The sequence below is a fragment of the Egretta garzetta genome, unplaced genomic scaffold (assembly GCF_000687185.1).
Source record: "Egretta garzetta isolate BGI_Z169 unplaced genomic scaffold, ASM68718v1 scaffold601, whole genome shotgun sequence".
NCBI classification, from domain to species: Eukaryota; Metazoa; Chordata; class Aves; order Pelecaniformes; family Ardeidae; genus Egretta; species Egretta garzetta.
The window spans coordinates 125,407-147,576 of NW_009258540.1; the positions used below are offsets into that span (position 1 = coordinate 125,407).

The 22,170-nt window shown below is 33.4% G+C and overlaps 1 protein-coding gene across 1 annotated transcript in view; it reads left to right on the forward strand.

Moving 5' to 3' along the window:
- The window catches only part of CSMD1 (CUB and Sushi multiple domains 1), a gene marked incomplete at its 5' end in the record, with an annotated part of 480,927 nt that overhangs the window by 125,010 nt on the left and 333,747 nt on the right, over positions 1-22,170 (forward strand). Inside the window, one exon of the mRNA XM_009646490.1 lies at positions 4,587-4,699. Coding sequence (XP_009644785.1) covers positions 4,587-4,699 — 113 coding nt within the window. The remainder of the gene's footprint in view (positions 1-4,586; positions 4,700-22,170) is intronic.

A 22,170-nucleotide genomic window follows, 5' to 3' on the forward strand; every position in this document is an offset into this window, starting at 1 on the left:
TTTTCAATACTGTGTTGGAGTCTTTCTTCCATCATTAACTAGGTAGTTGACATTAGTAGTATTAAAAGAAAGATACAAAGCCAAGTAAAATCAGGGATTTTTAGTGACATTTACTGCTTATTACAACTTTAACAGTCAAACCTTCAGAGAGCTTTAGTTTGTGATAGGGTTGCAGAAAACCTAGACAGTGAAATGGGTTTTACCTCAGAGAAAGAAAATATGTTCACATAGTCAAGATTCAAGAAGTGATTATGATTGAATTTTAAAAGATTTTTTTTTTTTATACAGTAGTTTAATGTCACAAAGGCAGATTTATTGACTTTTGAATGCTGTGCTTCATTCAGCTTACTTTATTGGCCTAATGTGTCCAAAATATGTTTGTTTAAAATATTCTGCACAGTAAAAGAACAAGAAAAAGAAAACAAAATGCAGAAGGGACTCAAAGCTTTTCCACATTTATGTGGAATATCCTTAATTTAAAAGATTACTTTCTTTTCAAATTAAAAATGTTTGAGTAGTTAATATTTGTTGGAAATAAATATTGTAGCAGAGGTATTTGAATACATATATGTAGAAGAAAAGTGCATGCTGGAATTTTTCTTTGATGAAGTTGTAAGAGGAAAAAAAAAACACAATGAAAACATAGTTGTTGTTATATATTTTAAAAATTTATTTCAGGCCTCTAAAAATTACATCTCAAGCCTAAAATCCAAACCTCAGCCTCTTTCATATACAAGTCAGGCTTGTCATTCTCAACTCATCACAATTTCATCACAACATCACACAAATTTTTTTTTTTTCTTTATTTGTTTAAATAAATTCAATGCATTCAGTAATGTAATTCAACATAGGTCTCTTTAATCACATACTTTCTATATTTTTTAATTGTAATATATTATTATTTTTATGATCATTCTGCGTACACATACTTGTAGTTTGGGGCCATGCTTGCACCATCGGTATTTTGAATTTAGGTCTTTATTGAGATCATTTTGTGCTGCTTTTGTATCCTAAACTATGTAGAAGCAAACAGCATTTCTGGTCCTGGACACAGTTCTTAAAAGCCTGGCTCTGGTTTCATTTGGATAACTAAGATCAGAGAGCAAGTTGGTACAAAAAGTTTCTTTCTCTCACAGTTGTCTTTTCTGACCTGTTCAGAGTACTGAGAAGCTTGGCTTGAGTTTGACTTCCATTACTTAATCAGTTGCATCAATTGCCTTAATATTTTTAACTTCTTTCATATAAATGTTCATCTAAGATTGTGCATCTCCACATTAAATGAGTTTAGCACCAGCCAGTCTGACTGAATGGCTGGTCTCCAAGTCTCTGTTCCTGAACTTGCAAACAATCTGACCTTAAGATGGTTACAGACTGGGACAAACTCAGTCAGCAACAGCACGTTGCCAGACACCTCCATTCCTTAAACATCCAATCTACCCTACCTGCCATCCTTATCGTTGAAGGACGTAGCTCTATATACAGGGGTAGTCTCAGGGAACACCTAGTAAAAAAAAACAAAACTCCAAAACCAAACCCAACAACAACATCTATTCTGCTATTTATTGATTTCTGAGGTTTTTTTATTTCCTTTAGTTTTTTCTTTAGGTTTTGTTTTCTCCCTCTCACTTTTCCTTATCTTTCCCTTCCAACAGTCTTGGCTGTTGTCCTATATCCCCTAGATATGGACCTGAGCAAGCCATGACATGTGTTTTGTCTGGTTCATATCTACCCTCTATGGATAGGCCATTGGCATTTTGAAGGGAGATGACATTAATCAGAAGGATGACTTCCTCAACTTGAGTCTCTCTGTTATGAAGTTGGTAATTTTCATTGATCCTGTGGGAATTTAGATATCTTTATTATCTCCTTCCTCTGCAAATTTGGTTAACATTAATTAGTCAGTTCAAATTATATTAGGGAGACAACTAAGAGTCAGATGGATGGGTAGTGTGAATGTATATTATCATTTGACTGGGAAACAAAATTTAGAAAAAAACACACATCTATTGGATTATTTTTATGATGAAAAATCACTGGGTTTGTGATGTGATTTCATGTTATTCTGTTTTATTGTGTGTTTTTATTTGTTTTTTTTTGTTTTGTTTTTTTGTTTGTTTTTTTTTTTTTTTTACACAGAGGTGAGGCTACATACAGTAGAAGTATCCCATACTACTCATAAAGACTTAATATTTTAGAGATCATCTTATCTGTGTTCAAAAATTATCATTGTAGATCTTATACATTAATCGGGTTACTGTGTATAAACAGAGCCATTTAAACATGCAGTAGATTTACACGTCTGAATAGCCAATGAGAAATTCTTGCAGGAAGATCACAGGTTTCCAGTTGTCTTCCAATAGATCTCCACTATTGTCAAGAGTCATCAGTGAATTTTTCTTCATTGCTAAAATCCCTCAAACTTCTGTTTATAGCAAAGTGCAGAATACAGCGCATGGCTGAACTAGGGCATTTTGTTTAAGTGTTTCGACTGGAAAAAGATAGGTCAGAAATTAATGATTATTGCTGTGGTTTCAGAAGGTGATCTCCAAAATCTGTACATACTCTTCACCTTTTTTTTCTTTATGTATTTATTTCCACAGGCATCTCTTAAAATACTTTGGTTTATGTAACTCACTAACTGGTGAGGCTACCTATATTATTCATTTAAACGAATGTCACAACTTTATCAACAATGATTATTTAATCAGTAAGAGTATATTAATTATTCTGGCTGTAACCTAGCATCTTTCTTTTTGAACCTGTATAGTTCCTAATTAATTTGGCAAGCAACTCAAATTTTCAGACGAAGGAGCTGCTTTGTTTTCATTCTTACTATTAACACAGGTCAAACTGAGCAACTTAGCTTCATATCACTGGGCATTATCAACTTCATTACTTATCCAAACAAAGCTCTGTTTGTGTGTTTGCTTATGCTGAGCTAGAATAGGTTTATTTTTTCCCACCTACTTTTCTGCACCTCTAATATCATAGTACTGCCAACTACTTACTACAGGTCATAACCAAAAACCTTCTAGACCATATGAGAGCACACTCAGCCATTACATCAGCAGTTCTAGGTGCATAGGCAGTAGTAATTAGTAAGACCCCAGTCTATTCCACTCAGATGGGAACTTTCTTTTTAAATTTTATTTTCAGTATATCAGAGTAAGAAACCAAAATATTTTAGATATGGAACATACAGCTTCTTGTTCATAACCTTGATGGATGAGATTTTAGATGCAAGATGGAGAGGATTCCTACAGCTTGCTTCATGGTTCCTCGGTTCCCTCCTTTCTGCTCAGCCTCTCCCTTTATTATGTCTTTGCTTTTAAGTTGCAATAGTATTAATGTCCAGTTGATTATATTTGAATAATTTGTGGAAGAATCAAAATACTGGTTTCTGTTTTCTTTATAGCTTCTTTCTTGAGAAATTCTGTTCCTGGGACACATTGTCTCAGTTTGGCACAGTAAATACTGTTTTACTTATCTCATAAGTATTTGTTTATCATGGTCAAAACTGAGAGTTGGAAGAAAGACAGAAAACCCAGTATGTGACCCATTTGAGCAAAAAAAAGTCTACATAAATAAAAGAGACAAAGTCATTACTATTTCCTTAGATCAACTACAGTTACTGCAGTGCCTGTAGCTTCCATCCCCAAAGTTTCTGATATGGGGAGCTCTATGAGAGTGCAAGGCAGATATCTTCTTGTGATGTTTTTTGGTTTTGTATCTGATACCAGCTTAGACAGAGATATTCTGCAGCCGCTTTTTATGTGTGACTTTTCCCACTACCTGTTGAAAAACTGCAATAGCTATCACAAGACCTGGACAGTTGTTCAGATACAGTACTGGAACCTGATTACGCGGGACACATTTTTCACCATTAAGAAGTAATCTACAAAGAATTTGTTTTTCTTAATTATTTCTGGACATAAATATTTTTGCATTAAGATACCAGAATTATGGTGTACAAAAGATACTACTGAGAAGGTCTAAGGTTTTGTTGTGGGATTCACCAGCTTGCTTTATATGTGTTGTATTGAAATGTACCTATCTGTACATAGTTATCACACATTACTGTATGAAAAATAGCAGTTTCCCCTTAAATTTAAGAGATCATGATGAGTTATTTGAATGGAGTAGATAAGGTTCTAGTAAGTTCTTCTGGACACGTGCTCTGTAAAGCATGTAGATCAACTTCCTTCACTTTCAAAAAACATGGCAAAAAAAGCAATACTAATCTAAAGAAGTGAAAACTATTTAAGTCAGAGAGTCCCTCATATCTTTTAACAGCTTAATTACTTAAAGAAAGCTTTAGGTAGGAACAGCTTTATTGAAAGTGTGCTTAATCATCGTTAACTTGAATGCAGTCATTATTTATTTTTTTTTTTTCCTGAAGGCTTCATATTGTTCCACTCCGTATAGAATAGTTAATTTTATCAAAAAAGAGCTGATCAGAATGCTAGGGTAATATATTGCAAATAGGCCTCAATATTATATTAATAGTTTAAAAGGCTGTGTTTTGTAGTAGTAGTAGTAGTAATTTATGCATCTGCAAATGACTTTGCAATTTATCCTACATGCAGACTCACTGGATCTAGTGTCCCTGATCTTATTGTGAGCATGAGCAACCAGATGTGGCTTCATTTACAATCTGATGACAGCATTGGCTCACCAGGATTCAAAGCTGTTTATCAAGGTATGAACTAAATTCACGGTTTTAAACTTGTGTTGTAACTTCCTTCATTACATCCCCCAATTTTTTTTTTCAAATAGACATTTAGTCCTTTCACAAATTTAGAGTTTTAATACTGTCTCTATCGTTAGTTAATGGTTAATGGAGATATGGCTTTGCAAAAACCCACAAAATAACCAAAAAGAATCTGAAGTAAAAATGAAAATTATTTTCTAATGCTTTTTTCTTGAAGGTTCATCTAAACTGCAAATCTCTATCACATTTGAAAAATTTTAAACATTGCATTCTGCTAACCTGTGTAATTCTTTATATTGAATATAATTTGAAAATTATGTTTAGTTTTCTCAGACTTTATTGGGGTAGCTACAAAGCTTGTTTTCCTGTCTCACCAAGAATCTTCACAGACCTAAGTCAAAATTAGTAGGTAATAAAACCAGCAGAACAGATGTATTGTATATGTTTGTGGAAATTAAGAAGATGTATAAGATTATGGAATTTAATCAAAAAAAAGTAATCTAAATTACCCCAGCCTCATTTGTGTTACTTCTGTCTCAAAGAGATGAGAAACTTGGCAACAAAAGAATCTTTATTTTTTCTTGATTGTGAGCTTCAATTTGATACTTTCTGAAGTTGATTCATTCTAGTAAAAAATACCTTATTTATATTAGCATGTATGCATGTACTGAAATTTTCCATTTTAATAGGTTCTATAGACCTGCAGGTAGAAAGAGCTCTTGCTTATTAGCACACGGTACCACTTTTGGTTAATTTCCATGTTGATTAGTTCACCTCAAGGAAAAGGACAAAAACTGGTTAATACTGTTTTCAATAGTTTCTTATGGGCACATATGGTGAAAATGATTTTGTAATAATTTTGTCAAAATACTTTTGTACAAAAGATGCTGCAAAACACTGAGAGAATGTTCACTGTTCAGTAACTGAAAGTAAGTTATTTAGAGGAGTGGGAGTTCTCCCTAAACATTTTCCATAAACTGAAACTATCTAAAAGTTTCACTTCACCTGTAGTTACCGTACTGTTTCAACAGCAAAATAGGCAAAATTTTAAAAGAGTAAAAAGTTATGCAGATGTCAGCTTCAAGCTTAGTAAACTATAGATTTATTGCACTTAGGACATTAAGACAGGCTTGCCTGATCAAGCTTTTATAAGTGGTGTCTGTGGCTGATGGTTTATTGTGAAGTCTAATGATGAAAGAAACAAGATGGGAAAATGGTCCCCAGTGATCAGCCAGGAAACCCCGTGCTGGTTCTCCATCCCAGTATCCTCTACAGGTGGTCTCTCCATTAAAACAGGTGGTGATGATGATGGTGATTATGATTACATTTTCAGAAGGATTTTCCTCTAGTGCTACATACTTTTCTTTGGGACTCACTCAAACTCACCATTGGTTATTCCCACTCATGGTACTGATTGAAGTACGCTAATTAGGTGAAGTGTTGTACATTCATAGGTTGTGTTTTTGTGTGCATATATTGTTGGATAATATTTATTGAGTATTTGGATTACTATTATCTACTTTTTTATGCACCTTGTTTTGGTGTTCTTTAATTTGAACTGAAATCTACAAAACAAGAAATAAGGAGAGGGGGAGAAAGAAGGGGTGATTCTCATGACGGTGGCAATAATTTCCCATGAGAATCTTCCATAGCAACACTACTGGGATTTTCAGGTCCATGGCCATGAGGATAACAATATGAGAACAAGGAGAAAGTACCATCACAGAAGGTTATTGAAACACTGTCACAATTGCTTAAGTGAGATGTTACAGAGCTGTGAGTAAAAACTCAAATGCAGGCCTGTAGCATTAGTATGGCTAAGACATTGAGATGTGACAAGGACATTGTGCAACACATTCAGCCTGTACAGTTACACAGCTCGAGTACGTTGTGTTGCCCGAGGGCAATGACATATTCTTTATTTAAGTTAATCCCACCCCTTCTCATCCCTTCTTTCACAGTTTCATCTTTTTTACTTGTGTCATTTCTAGAGACTGTGTTTATTAAGACAATCTATTTTCTTTGTAGTAGCCATTTGTGAATTACATAAAGAGGGGATAGTGAGTGGAAAGAGAATCTTGGCACAAGTAATGTATCTGACACGTTGCATTTCTTCCTCAATCTAAAATTATGAACTTTATCTCGTCGCACCTCCCTGAAAAAGATCAAAAATTTAAATCTATCTCCCGAGTTATTTTTCTGCTATCCTTTCTCTTTCTGATATTTCTAATTTAAAGGCATCTGTTTTTGTTTCTATATTTGTCTAATTTATCGAAGATATCTTATTTCTTGTATGCAGTTCCACCTCTTAATTCTGGGGACATTCTGTAAACAACTGAAGCATACACTGTGAAGTCTGTAGTAGTAGTGGCATCTCTGCTGTTACATATATTGTTATCATTTGATGGTTGGATTCTGGCTTTCAGTCTTGTTTTACAACCAATTTTGAGTCCTGTGTTTTTGTAGTTTTGGAAATTAATTCCAGAATTGTAAAATGTGAAATGTTTATAGTCTCCAAAGTGTAGTAAATGTCTTAATATGAAGGTGAATTATAACTTTTTTCCTCATTTTACTTCAATGCTCTCATTAGTTTTATTAGAATTTTCTCATCATCTTTTACTGTTAACAAAACTTTTAACCATCTGCACTCTTAACATATCTCCTGCTTTAGGCTATCCTGTCACAAGATACCTCAATGATTCTGCTTCCCCTTTGTTTAACAGTCTAAGAACCTGTCCAAAAAAGAATCTCATTTTAATGATGAGAAAGTTAATGGATCGAGACATGCAACCTCAAAGACACTGTTTTTGTGATTGCAGTTAGCTAAAAAAGAAAGCAAACTGCAGGCTTTGATGGCTTACACATGGTCTGTAGAGACAAAGTAAAGGGCATCCTTCTTTGAATCTTTTTTTTACCAAAAAGTCTGAGGTTTGTTCAGGATTAGAAGATGACTCCTCAGCTTCTTGGGCAATATTTTACAATTGACCAGATGAATCTTGACTTTGTTTCTATTACAGTACAATCAATTTTTTATATCAATATTTACAAAGTGTCATAGACTGATTGCAATTTATAGAAAATAGTTACTTCAGCTGAGCTTTGTCTCACTTTAATTATGAAATAAAGAAGCATTTTGATGATGCAATTTACCTATCCTACATTAGTATGTCCACCTAAAAATTGAATGAAATTATGTCTTTGTGAACTGATATGCATCACATATTTTGTATATGAGTAGTAAATTTAATCCTGTTTACAGTTTGCCTGAGGGATTGAGAGAGGAACAATTCTTGCCATATTCTTATGCCTCTTCTTTGGCTCACCTTCAGAAACTTCTTAATGTCAGAAAAATGTAGTGTTATTTATATTCTTACTACTCAAATTTATTGATTTTGAATACAGTTGATGTTTACTTTAGAAAAAGTTCTGTAGTCTGCCTAATTAGTCAGGCTTCTTGGACTGTGCAATGCATCTCTCCAATAGTTGGATCCACAAGAAAGATTTCAGACATAGGTCATCAGGAAATAGGTACTGGAAATAGTTTTGAATACAGAAGAATAGCACTGTACCTGTATCACTGTATGCAGTGGAAGGTGAGCTATGGAAATGCAGATGGTAAAACTAATGTTGAGATTAACTTTTTAACTTGACAAAGCTGATGAACAGCTACTGTGTTAGAAAATGCAATAGTTGCCTTGATATTTTTTCTATGAGTCATCATCAGTATCATGTATTATAAAGACAAAAATAATTTAAACAAATATTACCTACATGTAAGTACATTATTAATAAGAAAAATGTAAGATGCTACAGGTAACCTTAACTTTGATGTTAAACTTTCTAAACCATATTAGAACCATATTATTATAGCTAAAACAGAGAGCTATTTTTACATGTTAAAGAATTTAAAATCCTGAAGAATAATCTGCACCTAGAGTTACTTTCCTTAAAAGGCTCTTCTATAGACTATCTGAAAATAATAATAATGGTAATACCAGTAATAGTAATACTAGTACCAATAGTAATAATAGTAACACCACACCTAAGTATATCAAAGGATCTATACTGAAATCCTCTTTCCATTATAATCTATCAGTTTTCCTTACTAAAGCCAGGTGTCACTCCACACATCTTCATTAAGTAAAGAGAAGGAAAACAATATATGCTATTATACATAGTTAATGTTGCTAAAATGGATGTTGTTTTCTGCCATAGACATAGAGAAATTAGTGTCACTATGTATTTCACACCTGAGATTTCATAATAAAAAACTCTTAACATTTCTCAATGAATACTTGTGTACGTAGGTACTCGTGTAGAGAAGGCTGTGATAAAGATAATATTTTCAAGTTCCGTTACAGAACCGAAATAAGAGAAGGAAATTTATTCAGAGTAAAAAATAACAGATTTAGTCTGTCATTAAGACAGTTTTCAGAATTTCAGCGATAGACCTGTTTAGAAGTAAAAGAATTAAAACACAGCACTGTAAGTTCTAGTTATGTCTCAATATATTTTTTTCTTTTACCTGGGAATTTAGGAAGATTGTGAAAGAGTTCAGTGTATTTCTCGATACAAGGGACATATTTGAAGTCCTCATATGTCACCTCACTCCTGGAGGAATAATATAACCATGCTGAATGGTAATCTTGTTCAAGGTTGTTGCCAGTCTCCCATGTTGAAGTTGCTTCAGTCTGAATAAGTTTTAAATGTACATTAGAACAGGGCCTGGTATCTTCTGAGCACTCTGATTAAACTGGCTTAGATTAGCCAAAAGTACTTACTTTAAATGAGTAAACTATCTATTGAAAGATTTTTTTTTTTTTTTGAGCTCTAGGTTAAATTCCCAGTCCTGCCATGCAATGACTCTAAAACCCGACTGATTCTTTTTTATATTACTGTATATATAAAGAACAACATGACACATATACTTAAATAGAGATAGAGTGCATAAAGTGTAATCCTAAGGATGAAAACAATATTAATAATCAGCATACCACCATTTTGAGGTCCCAGGTTAATCTTGTAACACCAACAGACAGAGTATTTCTACCAATGACATGCTAAGACTGTATTTTCACAAGGAAACTTTTGCAATTTGTTGCTGGTTATGGGCTAAAGCGGGGACTTTTTTTAGATACAATAGGGAAAGGATTTTTCATTAAAGTAATTCTTAAATCTTGCACTTTTTTTTTTTAAATTAGTTTTCCTCTTGAGCTGCATTTTGAGTGTGTTTGACCATAAGTGAAGACCACTTATGCCCAAACTTGGCCAGCAGCTTGTGATCTGATATAGTATTTAGGCAGATTTGAATCAAAATAAAGATTTAGTTTATTCCATTTCTTAATACAGGTCCAAGCATACATTTACCTGTTACACGGATGAGCTAGACATAGTCATTGCTATGCATATCCAGGTCAGGATAATGTAATATGGTAATATGACATTATGCCTTGTAATAATATCAAACAGTGATGTCAGTTCAAGTAATTGGCTTTGGACATCTTCCTGATAGGGCCTAGAGTCTCAGCCAAAAAAAGGAATGATAAGGTGAATCATGTGCTTGAGTTTGCTTATTCCACTTGTGTCATGGCTGTGCCGCATCTAAAAACAGGTGCTTGATGGCTGTTAAGGTCCAAGGTGGATCATGCAGCCAGCTGATCATTAGGCTGCTTCCATGCTCGTGTTCCCATCAGCTGTACCACAGTGACAGAGAAGCAGATGACAGCTTGAACTTTTAGGTGTGAATGTTTTTATTAAGTTTGAGATTTTTCTCCTATTCAAGCCTGTAAATCTATCAGTCTGATAAAAAAATATTTAATCTTTTGACTTCCAGACTTCTTGATAACCAGTATGACAACACCTGTTTTGTGGCCTGTTTTTTATTCCTTTTTATTCTTTATTACTTTTTATTCCTGCCTTTACATGGTAATGTAAACTAATGAAGTTACTTCACTAACCTAGCCTTTAGTTCATAACAGTGTTATAAAAGAAATCTGGTGACTCAGTGGTATAATCCGGAGCATTTTATATAATTTGAAGTTATTAAGAGTTCTTGGAGATGTCAGGAAGTATATCAGCCCCTGCAAGCAGCTGAAAATGTCAAGTTTACAACCTTAATTTGTATTGATGCTCAACTGAGCAGTAAAGCTTTAGGCTCTTCATTATGATGTTGTTTGGAAGAAGATACTTCTTTCCTCCTGAGACTAGTAGAAAAATACTTTCAAAAACATATTTCAGTTGCTCAGATAAATGTCAGTTGTCTATTTGCATACAGCTATAGTATTTAATAAACCTTAAATCAGTGCAGTGTTTTACAAACACACAACTAGCTTATAAATGTCATTGCATCACTAGTATTGATATAAAACTCTGTTAATGCTTGGAAGTTTGATAAAACCTGGGCTGAAAGGAATTAATGGAATTAGGCTTTTTAATGACTCACAATTAGATGTACATTTAGGGAAATCATTACGTACATTGTAATGCTTTCATAGAAAACAACTCATAAGTCATTCAAGAAAAAAACATTAAGCTTCCCATTTTACTCTAAGCTTTTATCTTTCTTTCATCTATTTCATGTATATTAAGTTTTCTTTTCATATTTTGTTCCTATGTATAATGATTCGGACAAATTATTCAAGTGGGTGCTTTTGGAGGACAGGCAATAAATATATTTCATATTTTATGTGAATAATTTCATATGCTAAAGCTATTTGTTTCTGTGGAGAACTGTTAGAGAGTTTCACCATAATATTGTATGAATGAATCTGTTTGTAGTGCCATACAGTGGAGGTAAGTTTTGTGGATGGGCAAATGTGAGCCACTTAGCTCGCATATGATCAGTCATATCATAGCACAACATATGATCAGTCATTTTCAGATAAGGAGAATTTCCTATATTGTTATCTGACCTTTTTAAAGTATATTGTTCAGGTAAGCCTACAGCAGGCATTTCTGAGTTTCATCATCCTTGAGTTTTCTTTCAAGGAATAAATAGTATCATCAGTAGATTACTAATAGAGTGAAAAGAGGCATGCTAAGTTACTGATAATTATTGCAACAGTTTTAAAGTAATTTTTAATAGTGGAGAGTATCTGTGCCTGACTTTTGTATAACGGTTGGGGTGGCAGACAGAAACTACTTTGCATCTAGAAAATACACATGGACTTGAGGAACCATAGCATCATGGTGATATGCTTTGATTGAGTGAGTGTATTGCATATTTATATATTAGCAGGCTGTAGCAGGTAAGATCAACTTTCTATCTATGCCACTCTCCTTTATTAAATAATTGCAAACAACAGAGGCTTAGTGAAGAGTATAAAAAGGGGTAAGCATGTAACACCACATAACTCTTCTTCTCCCTCCTAAATTAACCAAATAACAAAACCAAAAAGTCCAGATTGTTGAGTAAAAAATTGTTAAATAAATGCATTTTATGCCTTTTTAATTTTATTAATTGCATAACTCTGCTTCTAGTGTCCTCTTTATTTTGTAAGAGCACATTTCAGAGTCTTCAACTAGATCTTGATATCATTCTGCTCAGTTATGCTGCAGAGACATACAATCAATGTTTGTTATTTGTCTCAATCAATTTACAGGTTAACATATAGCCATTCAGTTACTGACCTAATATCTGTGTACATTTTAATTTTCTGATTTCATTGAGGAATATCTTTTTTAATGGGCTCCATTATTTAAACATCAGAATTTAAAGAGTAAAAAATAAAAAAAAATCTAAACGCTTTCAACGTTTAAAATATGGCTAGGTACAGCTAGTATACAGCACATGTATTCTTTCTTAGTTACATAACATGACTGTGGCTGGGAAGCTTCCGTCTCCCTTCCCCTCCAGATTGCAGCTGTGTCTGACTGATTAGGTATATATGCATTTGTAGCTTTTCAGTGGTTGACTCAACAAGTTAAAACTTATCATGAGCTGAAAGCCTTTGTTTGGCTCTTTGCATAAAAATATTATACATTGAAATAATAACATGTTGTCTCTGAATAAAAAAGAATTGTTATGTTTTAGCTCAGCCAGTGAAGATTATTCGTCTAGTCAAGCTTCTCTGGAAAGTAGTTTCACATCATAATTAAACACATTCCATGTAGAAAACAGCTCAGACATTTTTATTGTATTATAGAAAAGTAAAATGTTATATAGCTTTTCATCCAGGTTAATTATTCAGTATGTATGACTTTAACATAAATGTTATTTCCAGATTCTAATTAAATTTTAATTAAATATATTTTTTAAAAAACATTATTACCATTTGATGATTTTTCTTAAAGCCTAGATAGCAACAAATTTTAAAAATAAAACTGGCATTTTCTAATAAGTTTCTAATAAGATATACATGAGAATTAAATGTAAGCATTAAGTGATCTTTTGGGGAGTTTTGTTTAGTGTTTTGTTTGGTCTGGAGGTGTTTCTTTGTACTTTGTACCTTCCACTGAAAAAAACAAACAAGACAATGGAACTGAACAGAGTTGAATCTCAGTTTTTGAAAGATAAATCCCAGTCCTTGCTTTTTAGCAGTTACAGCTCCATCGAAAATTTGATAGAACAACTTAATCATTTTAAGTAAATGGAAATTTGCAATAGTTTTTTACCAGTTAAAACGTTCTCCCATTGCTGTCTTTCTGATACTTGTTTTTAATATAGAAAATGCCACGGTCTATGCACCATGAACTTAGCTTTCCACCTACATTGCCTAGTAAGGTAGTTCTTTCAGTCTTCTAAGCCAAAATAATTCTAGTTTATTAATTTGCCTTATGTATTTCAGAAAGTGGTGAAATACTCAGTGTCCTGTTAAAGTCTACAGCTGAGATCTTTTGGCATTCTTAAGCATCCTCCATAATTGTATAGTTTCTGCAAATGATGATCTAAAGAATGATACATCACAGCTAGACAGCAACAGATAGGATGAGTTTTTCTTTTGAGCAATACTATGATAAATTCATATAAAAATATTTGATTTTTGTGACAGTTTTCTGTATTTTTTCACTAGAAAGATCAAGCCATGAGAATCACATTACCCTTTAGTTTTGAAGCCTTTTGAAGCATGACACCTGCCTTCTGGTTATAAAAATCAAACACTTGATTTTAAATGAGCAGTAAGTTAGACTTTCATATTGCCTCCCCAGTGGTGCCACTTAGTTTAAGTTTTGTTTTCTTATTTATTTTACTCTTAAGTTACCATCCTTTTTGCAGAGATAATGAAAGAAATGTTTAAATGATGTGATGGCTGATACACCTTGATCTATATTGATAGAATCATAGAATCATTTGCATTGAAAAAGACCCTTAAGATAGAGTCTAACTGTTAATCTAATACTACAAAATCCATGAATTCTAATATTGATGTTTTCTTTAAGTATATCCTTCTGAACAAATGTGTGAATGAGCTATTAAAAGTGATAAGTTATCACTGAAGTCAATAAACTCTAAAGAAAGCATTGTTGAAAAAATCTTGCTAAATATTTAATTTGCTTCTGTAAGGCAAAACGCAATATCACTGTCATTTTTCTTGAAGGTAATACCTAGAACTGTAGGAAAAAATGTATTTTTTCTAAGCCACCAAAAATTTAAAAATTGAATAAGCCACTTTGTATTTAGGATGCAAATGATCAAAGATAATCTTGTGCTGGGTCAGACTTTGACTGTCACAGTATTTTCTGTGTATATATGTGCATAGTGTCAGCATACTACTAGTTCTTTTTATGAAACAACACACAGTAATTTGATGAATAAAAAAAAAGAAAAAAACAAACCTAGATACTCATGACAAGCTGAAAAAACAAGTTTGTTTGACCCTAAAAAGACAATGTACACAAAATCTTGTTTCCAGTTAAGTCTTTATGGCAGCCATTTTTAAAGTTTTAAAAATACATATATATACATTTATAGATATATGAAGTGTATTTTGCATATTAGTATAATTTCAGAGGATTTTAATATCACCTCAAAATTTACCCTAATTTTTTAATATTGTAGTTTGCTTGAATGTGTATTAGAATACATTGCATGCTACAAAGTGAATTCTGTACATTTTGCATAAAACTTTAAGATTATTTAGTTTAGCTTGTATTTATTGTTATGTAAAGAACATACTCTTTTTCTTAAGATACACTCAGCTCTAAAAACTGGTGTTGTTCTGATCAAAGCTAATGACAAAACCCTGGGAACAGGAGTTCCCTTTATTTTTTGCCTTATTGTTGAAAACGTCTGTTAAGTCTGCAGGGAGATACCTAGGAGAGTTAAAATTAACAAAATATAATAAATTTAAACCACAGATTTCACTGAGTAATCTACCTGAAATCTCTATGTAAGGGCTCTCCTTCAGTGACTTTATGATCCTTCACAACTGCAACTTAAACTTTGAAAGAAGACTACAAATCCTCTAAGGAGGATTAAACTACAGTGATCTGATGACAGTGGTACACCCGAATGAGTGCTTCTACATGTCCTTTAACATGGCTTGACTTACAAGCCTAGAGCTTGACTTTAGTTAATGATCCTTCTTAAATGCCACATTTAGAAAAACTTTTCATTGAAATTTTGCCAAATTTTAAAATAATGCACATGGAACATACTACATAAGCTCTTCATAAATAAAGAATAATTATAATATTACAGAAAATGCATGCATTTCCAGCAACATAGTTCCTGTGAACTTCTTACTATCACAATTTGAGGCCATGATTAAGATAGCTTATTTGATTATTGCCCCTGATGAAATAGTTCTCCTGCAAGAAAAGATACATTTTCAGTTAGTTATCAGCAATGAATGCAAAAGTGGATAGTTTAAAAATGTCTAGTATTATTTAATAAAATTAATATAAATAGAAATATTCATGTATATACACTGAGATATATATTTACATATTTGCATATATACATCTATTCAATCATGTCTGCTTACAAACTTGAAATCCATCCAAATTTTATTCACAGATATAAGATTTTATTCTTCACTTTTTCATAAAAATGTGACCAGCTCTTATGAAACTTTGTGTCCAACTTTAAAGTTGGTTTCAACATTCTTTTAAAAGTTTGATCAATAATTTTCAAAAAAAGGAAAAATACGATATTGTTGATAGACATAACTTTAAAAAATACTTTTCCATTTAATGTTGTGTAGAATTATTTGTAATTTTGTTGTGTTGATCATTTGTAAACAGATCAATACTTAAAATAACAGTAGCACTTTGAGAGGACTAATGGAACCAGTTATAAAACAGATTCCCGTTTTATTCTATTGTCTTAGCAGTTAATCTGATAATTGGTATCATTCATATTTGTATTTGAACACAGATATGTTCTGGCATGAGTCATAATTAGTATTTTAATCTTTAGTTTTATATCTCTAATGTAAATAGTTTCTTTACTTATTAACTTAACAACATATTTGTTTTGTGTTTTTCCACTTTCTGTTTGACAACAAAAATTCCCTGTATATCATTTAATGTAGAAAATCTTTTTGCTAATCCATAAACCAATAACATTTCCAAATTCACAGTTGACAAACAGAGCATGTATATTTTTATCATTATACATCTATTTTTTGTTATGACACAACACAAACAAACATGGCAATATCAGATAAAGAAAAAAGGGGCTGTAGGGTAGCAGTCTGACAAAAAAATGAAGAGGAAAACGTAACTTTAAAAAGTTGCTCTGACACTCATATTTTTGTGAGAAATAATCTAGGAAACCGTGATGACACCTTGTTCATTAATTGTTTGCTATATGTTAGAAAATAGTATGTCTTTAAAAAGAAAAAAAAAAAAAGTCCTTTGTAAGAATGGGGAGAAAACACCTTCACTGAGCATCCTTTCCTATGACAAACTTCTCTAATGCAGTGTAGGACCAGCTCAGAGAGAGCTGGAATGCACAGAGCTGGAAGGAACCTTGCAGCACAGCAGGGGTTGGGGACTCCCAACTCCCACCTCACAGGAAAAGGGAACTGACAACTTATTTTTTTTCTCATGAAGACCTAGAAGAGAAGAGACAATGTGAAGTTTGCTGCAACCCAGAAATTACCTTGAGACTGCATTTGTATTGCTAAATAAAATGTGGCCGGGGGCTGTGTTCTTGCCCTGAGGATACATCCACATACCAAGGCCCTGAGGAGGGGCCTTTTTTACCCACAGACAAGTTGTGTGTGTGTATCTGTATGGATGTGTCTCGGGGCAGGGCAAGAAGGTGTGTTAGTGATGTGCATGCTGCATTGCAGGACATGATTCATGTTTTCATAGCAAGAAACTGAGAGTATGTGCTGAACCCCTGGGGACGTGGTGAGGTATGTCTGAAGATATAAAGCCTGTGGAGTGGTATTGGAGGACTTTGTAGAATACAAGGACAAAAACTTGATGCAGTCTTGTCCATCCAGTCTATTGGGAATGGTCCCTGATGCTTGCTGTCCCTGAATCATGACCATGGAATGTCTCAGAGACTGCTGGTAGGCATCAGCAGGAAGCATGCTAAAGCTTATGCAGTATGGGGAGTTGGAGATCCAGTACTCAAGCTCACCCTTGTCCCTGCTTTATTTAGCAGTAGAGCTTTAGGCAGGGTGGCTGGCCTAAGTACTACCTTGGAGGAAAACATGTAGCAAGGTCACAGGGGGAAGAGAAACAACTGTGCACCCACTCTTCTTTACGCGTTTCCAAAACCAGCTCTCTGCTGTCTTTTTTTAAAGCCTTCATGTTTCTTTTGGTATTTCTCAGTGAAAATACTCAGTTTGTTTGTAAATACTGTTTATTCAATTCTAAGTCTACATGTGTGGTGTTATATTGATACCCAGACTGATCAATTCCTTTTGTTTAGTTTCCTAAATTTTTGAAATTTTTGATTTGTGTAACTTTATAATGAAATTTTCTTTCATTTCCTAGTTATGGATATTTGTGTATGTGTTGTGGGTTAAGCCCAGTAGGGGCAAGGAGGGAGAGAGATTCTCCAGATTTCCTTCGAATGGCCAGACCTGGTGGGACAGTCTTTCTAGAGCTGAGATGCAAGCCCATAGGGTCGAGGGGGAGGGGGAATAGAGATTCTCTTTGAATTGCTGGAGCTGGCAGGCCAGTCTATACACAGTTGGAACGTCGAAGTCTGCCCAGTCCTTTATCACCAGGGTGCTGGTGTATGACATCAGTGTGCTCCATACAAACCTTCATCTGCACTGGATGTCATCCGGATCCTTGGAGGCCTGGTTTTTGTCCAGGTCACTGTAGACTTCCTCCAGTGCTGCTAATTCCCAATAGAGTGTGCAAGCTTATTTTGTAAAACTGGTGTCTTATAAATGCTGTACTGGAATTTAAAACAACCCAGTTCATGACCTTTTTATACAATAGATTCATTTTAGCTGTTGTTGAGAATAGAAGAAATCTAGAGCTTCTTGTTAGTATACATTTTTTCCATCTTCTTAAATTAGACTAGATTCTTATTATCATCTCATGAAAATCAATTGGATCTGTTAGGATTTTGGTGAAGTTATTGATATGCTTTTTTTTAATAGTTTCACCATGAAAAGATAAAAGATATAGTCAGATTTGGGTCATTAAACAGTTTCTGTGTCATTTGTGCCTTCACTATAGCATTTATAACATTTCTTAACTGTCACTTTATTGATTACCAAGTGCCAAATGGAAATAATTCCTAATGTCACAGGATTTCAAGTGGACAATTAAATTTGAATCCCAAATACTATTAAAAATACAACTCATACTGGTAATTGTTACTGAAATAAGATCTATGGGAAATACTACGCAACTGCTGAAGTTTTTCATTCAGATACATGGATATCTACTAGTAAGATCTTCTGTAAAATAATGATTTATTTCACTAAAGAGTTGCTTCAAAGTTCTTCAGTACTTTATTTTTTTTTTAAATCTTTTCACCAGCTGTGTGATTTATCCATTCTGCTCATAAACAGACATTAATTTCACACTTTGACGGAAATTGATTTGACATGCGAACACCTCCACCTGTTACAAAGTCAGCACATCCTCCAGAGCATCCTTTTTACACTGCTCTCTTGTTTTATTAGCAATTTAGATTCAAGTGGGTTATTTTTCAAGATGAAATAATGATTTAGCTTTACATTGCTATGAAATTTGAGAAAAACAATAGTTTGTAATCCAAAGCATTGTCAAGAACAATTTTTAGGCTTTTTTTCACTTAATGTATTTGTTGTATATATGGTAGTATATAAAAATAAGATCAATTCAGACTATTAAATGTGTGAATTGCTGAATTAGGTTAATGGAAAGCTATAATGATATGTAATTTAGTATTGTGTGTGCTTGCGTGCTCTGTTTTGCATCTAAACGCCTCTGAGTGTACAGTACTACTCAATTTTATTTTAATCATGAAGAATTAATGACATTTCCTAGAAAATGGATCTTATAAAATGTGCAGTCTTGGTGTTTTTTGAATATAGCTCATAGAACATTGTACAGTGAAGATTTCTAAGTGCAAAGAGTAATGAACTACGTAAATGGGGTATTTGTGCAGATGAAGCCATATAATACGTGCTGACTGAAGGTGAAAATCATCATATTAATGCAGTAAATAACCTAGTGTGTTTTCAGAAAGGAATGAAATTTGGAGAGCAGTATGAATTACCTTCATTGCCCATGGATTTGGTCTGTAATGTGATATTGCAGCTTTAAAAAATGTATTTTATGGCTTTTTAAATAATTTTGTGTTTAATCACAGACCAATCGTCTACTCACTTGTACCTTCCCCTCTCTTCCAACCTTTCGAGGCCAGCATAGCCATGGCCAGTCCTTTCTTGAGTAGGAAATTATGCACCCTTCATGGAAAGATTTTGAAATAGCCGTTCCTTTACAATTAATTTGTAGGCTTGGTATTAGTAGAGTGTTTTCAAAGGATCTTTATTTTTTCTTTCAGTGTCTAAAGAATTACTTAGTGCTTAAGGAACTTTTAGAAAGCAGAGTACTACTTTAAAATAAAATCATTACAGTTAGAACACACAATATAGCAATGAATGTTTTGCCGCTATTCTAGCAGTTACAGTTGTAATATGTAAAATAAATGAAGTACATGACTCCGTGTAAATACAGATATAAACTGGTTCCAGTCTATGTCTTTAGGTATGCCTGTCGATGTGATTTTCCTCTCTTTTGAAAGAAAAACAAAGTCAGGATCATATACTGTGATATGTGAGTATATTTGGGTTTGTTTAGGTGGCAGGGAGCAGTATTGGCACGTGTGCACTTTTGTAGCCTTCCTCCAGAACTAAGACTTCAAATATTCAAAAAAAAAAAAAAGTTATAAACCTTTTGGATTTTTCCTATCACCTGCAGCACTCACCGCATTTCAATCTAATTGTCTTCTTCTGTGGTTCCACGGTCTTATATTTGTTACCACTGTTTACTTAATGTCTATACAGCCTCTGCATAAAATAGCAAAAAAAATGGTTTTGTACAGTCGCTTCTATATAGAACATGATACAAATCTTGCATCTGTTAATGCTTCTATTGTGTTGAATTAGTATGCCGTAGAAAAGATTACTGAGTTTCGATGAGTAGCATTTCTCAAGCTTATTCAGCTTGCAACTGAAGTTTGTTGCACTTACTTAAAATTCCAAATATTATCATAAAACACTTGAGTTTGGTTCAAAATCTAATGCACTGCTTGAAACCACTGCCATAGGTTCCTCTTGTGCTATTTTGCTAACAGTTATATGTAGAGAAAAGAGGAGGAATTTTAAAGTTTCTTAGCAAAAACAGGATGTCAAAGAAAACATTCAACTATTTTTTTTTTTCTTAATTTCCATTCATTCTCACAATGTGCTCAAGAACAGTGGGTACAATGTATTTGTAGGGATTCTCTTCTCATCTGTCAAGATTGAGGTTATATAAAATCTGATTATACATGATCTGTTCGCTTGTCTATAATGTAGACATTTGGTGGAGCATTGGTGTGCTTTCACCAGAACATGCACCCTTACTGAACAACATAAATGTACATTTACATTTTTCCCCCTTATTTGCACTATTTGGAAAAAAAACACTGTCATGTTTTTCAGCTTCTCCCCTGATGTAAGTCCAAGATTTCAGGATGTTGCAATGAGTTAAACCCATTGCTGTTCACTCATGTTTTTTAGTAAATCTTTTCCTGTCACATCCCACCCCCATCACAGGACTATGAACTTCATGTTAGAAGCCATAAGAAGATTCCCTTCTTGTTTTTTGTTTTGTTTTGTTTTGGTTTGGTTTTTTTTTAAATTTGATTGGCATAGACTCCTTTCACTAAAGCTACACAAAGTAGTGTTATGAAGAGCAATACATACTATCTCTATTCAGGATGAAATGTATCAGGAAAGCGTGGTAGGCATGACCCTGGCACACATCCAGAACTATTCTTTCCAAGATGGACGTTAATAATTGTCAGCCTACCATTTCTGTATATATGCTTTGGATCAAATTGTAAATGTATGTAGAAATTGCACAACTTTCTCAAGAACTCAAGGCTTGTGTTGCATGGCAGTTTTACACCATTGAAGGTAACTGTCAGAATAACTGTTCTTTGAGATATAGTCTTTAGATTTTTGTCTTTAGATTCTAGTTCACTGTAGCATTTAAAATTTAATTCTGAATTTCACTCATGATTATAATAATTTTGAAATGACAGAATTAATGCTCTAAGTGGTCTAATTGACAGGCTAGAACAAGGCATAACAGTTTTACTGTTGTAGGGACATATCATGTAAGAACATATTTCCTGTGTGCATGGAAATGTAAAGGAAATAAATAAGTAAACCCAGACAGAAAGTTAGTAACACTTTACTTGTGAAGCACTTGAAAGTCACTTATTTTTGGTTTTAGGCAAATATCTTTGTGATGAACAGGTAAAGTATTTGTATGCTGGTGACTCTATGAAAGCCATAGTTAAGCTTGATTATACATAATTATAACAGGCATAGGCATTTCTTGTAGCAATTTGCTGGGTTTTTTTTTAGGTTTGTGCAGTTAACCCCCACAGATAAGCAATATTCAGAGGAAGATTTTTTCCACCAAAAAAATCTATTTTAGATCCCCATCATTAACCCAAGCTATCATTTTTCCTTTTTCTTCTGGGCATGAAAGTTGAAAACTATATGTTGAATGGAATTTTCCAACTGAGAAGTCCAGTCTATCTATGCAAAGTCAAATAGATGGCTAAAAAATGCCCATGAAGTCTCTGTAACATGCTTTCATGAAATTTCAGTTGTTTAATTACTGTCACTGAAAATAACGCATTAATTTATTTATCTATTTATTTATTTATTTTCTTATATGCATACTATCCCAACAAAATACTTACATGTACATGTTACTATGCACTGTTTTGGTATGGTTATATGGTATGGTTATGTTTAATATCTTACAGAGTGAATTCTAAGCTGTGAGGCTTTTTTATTTGTCTGCAGAGTGGTTTAATGTTAGTTTATGTT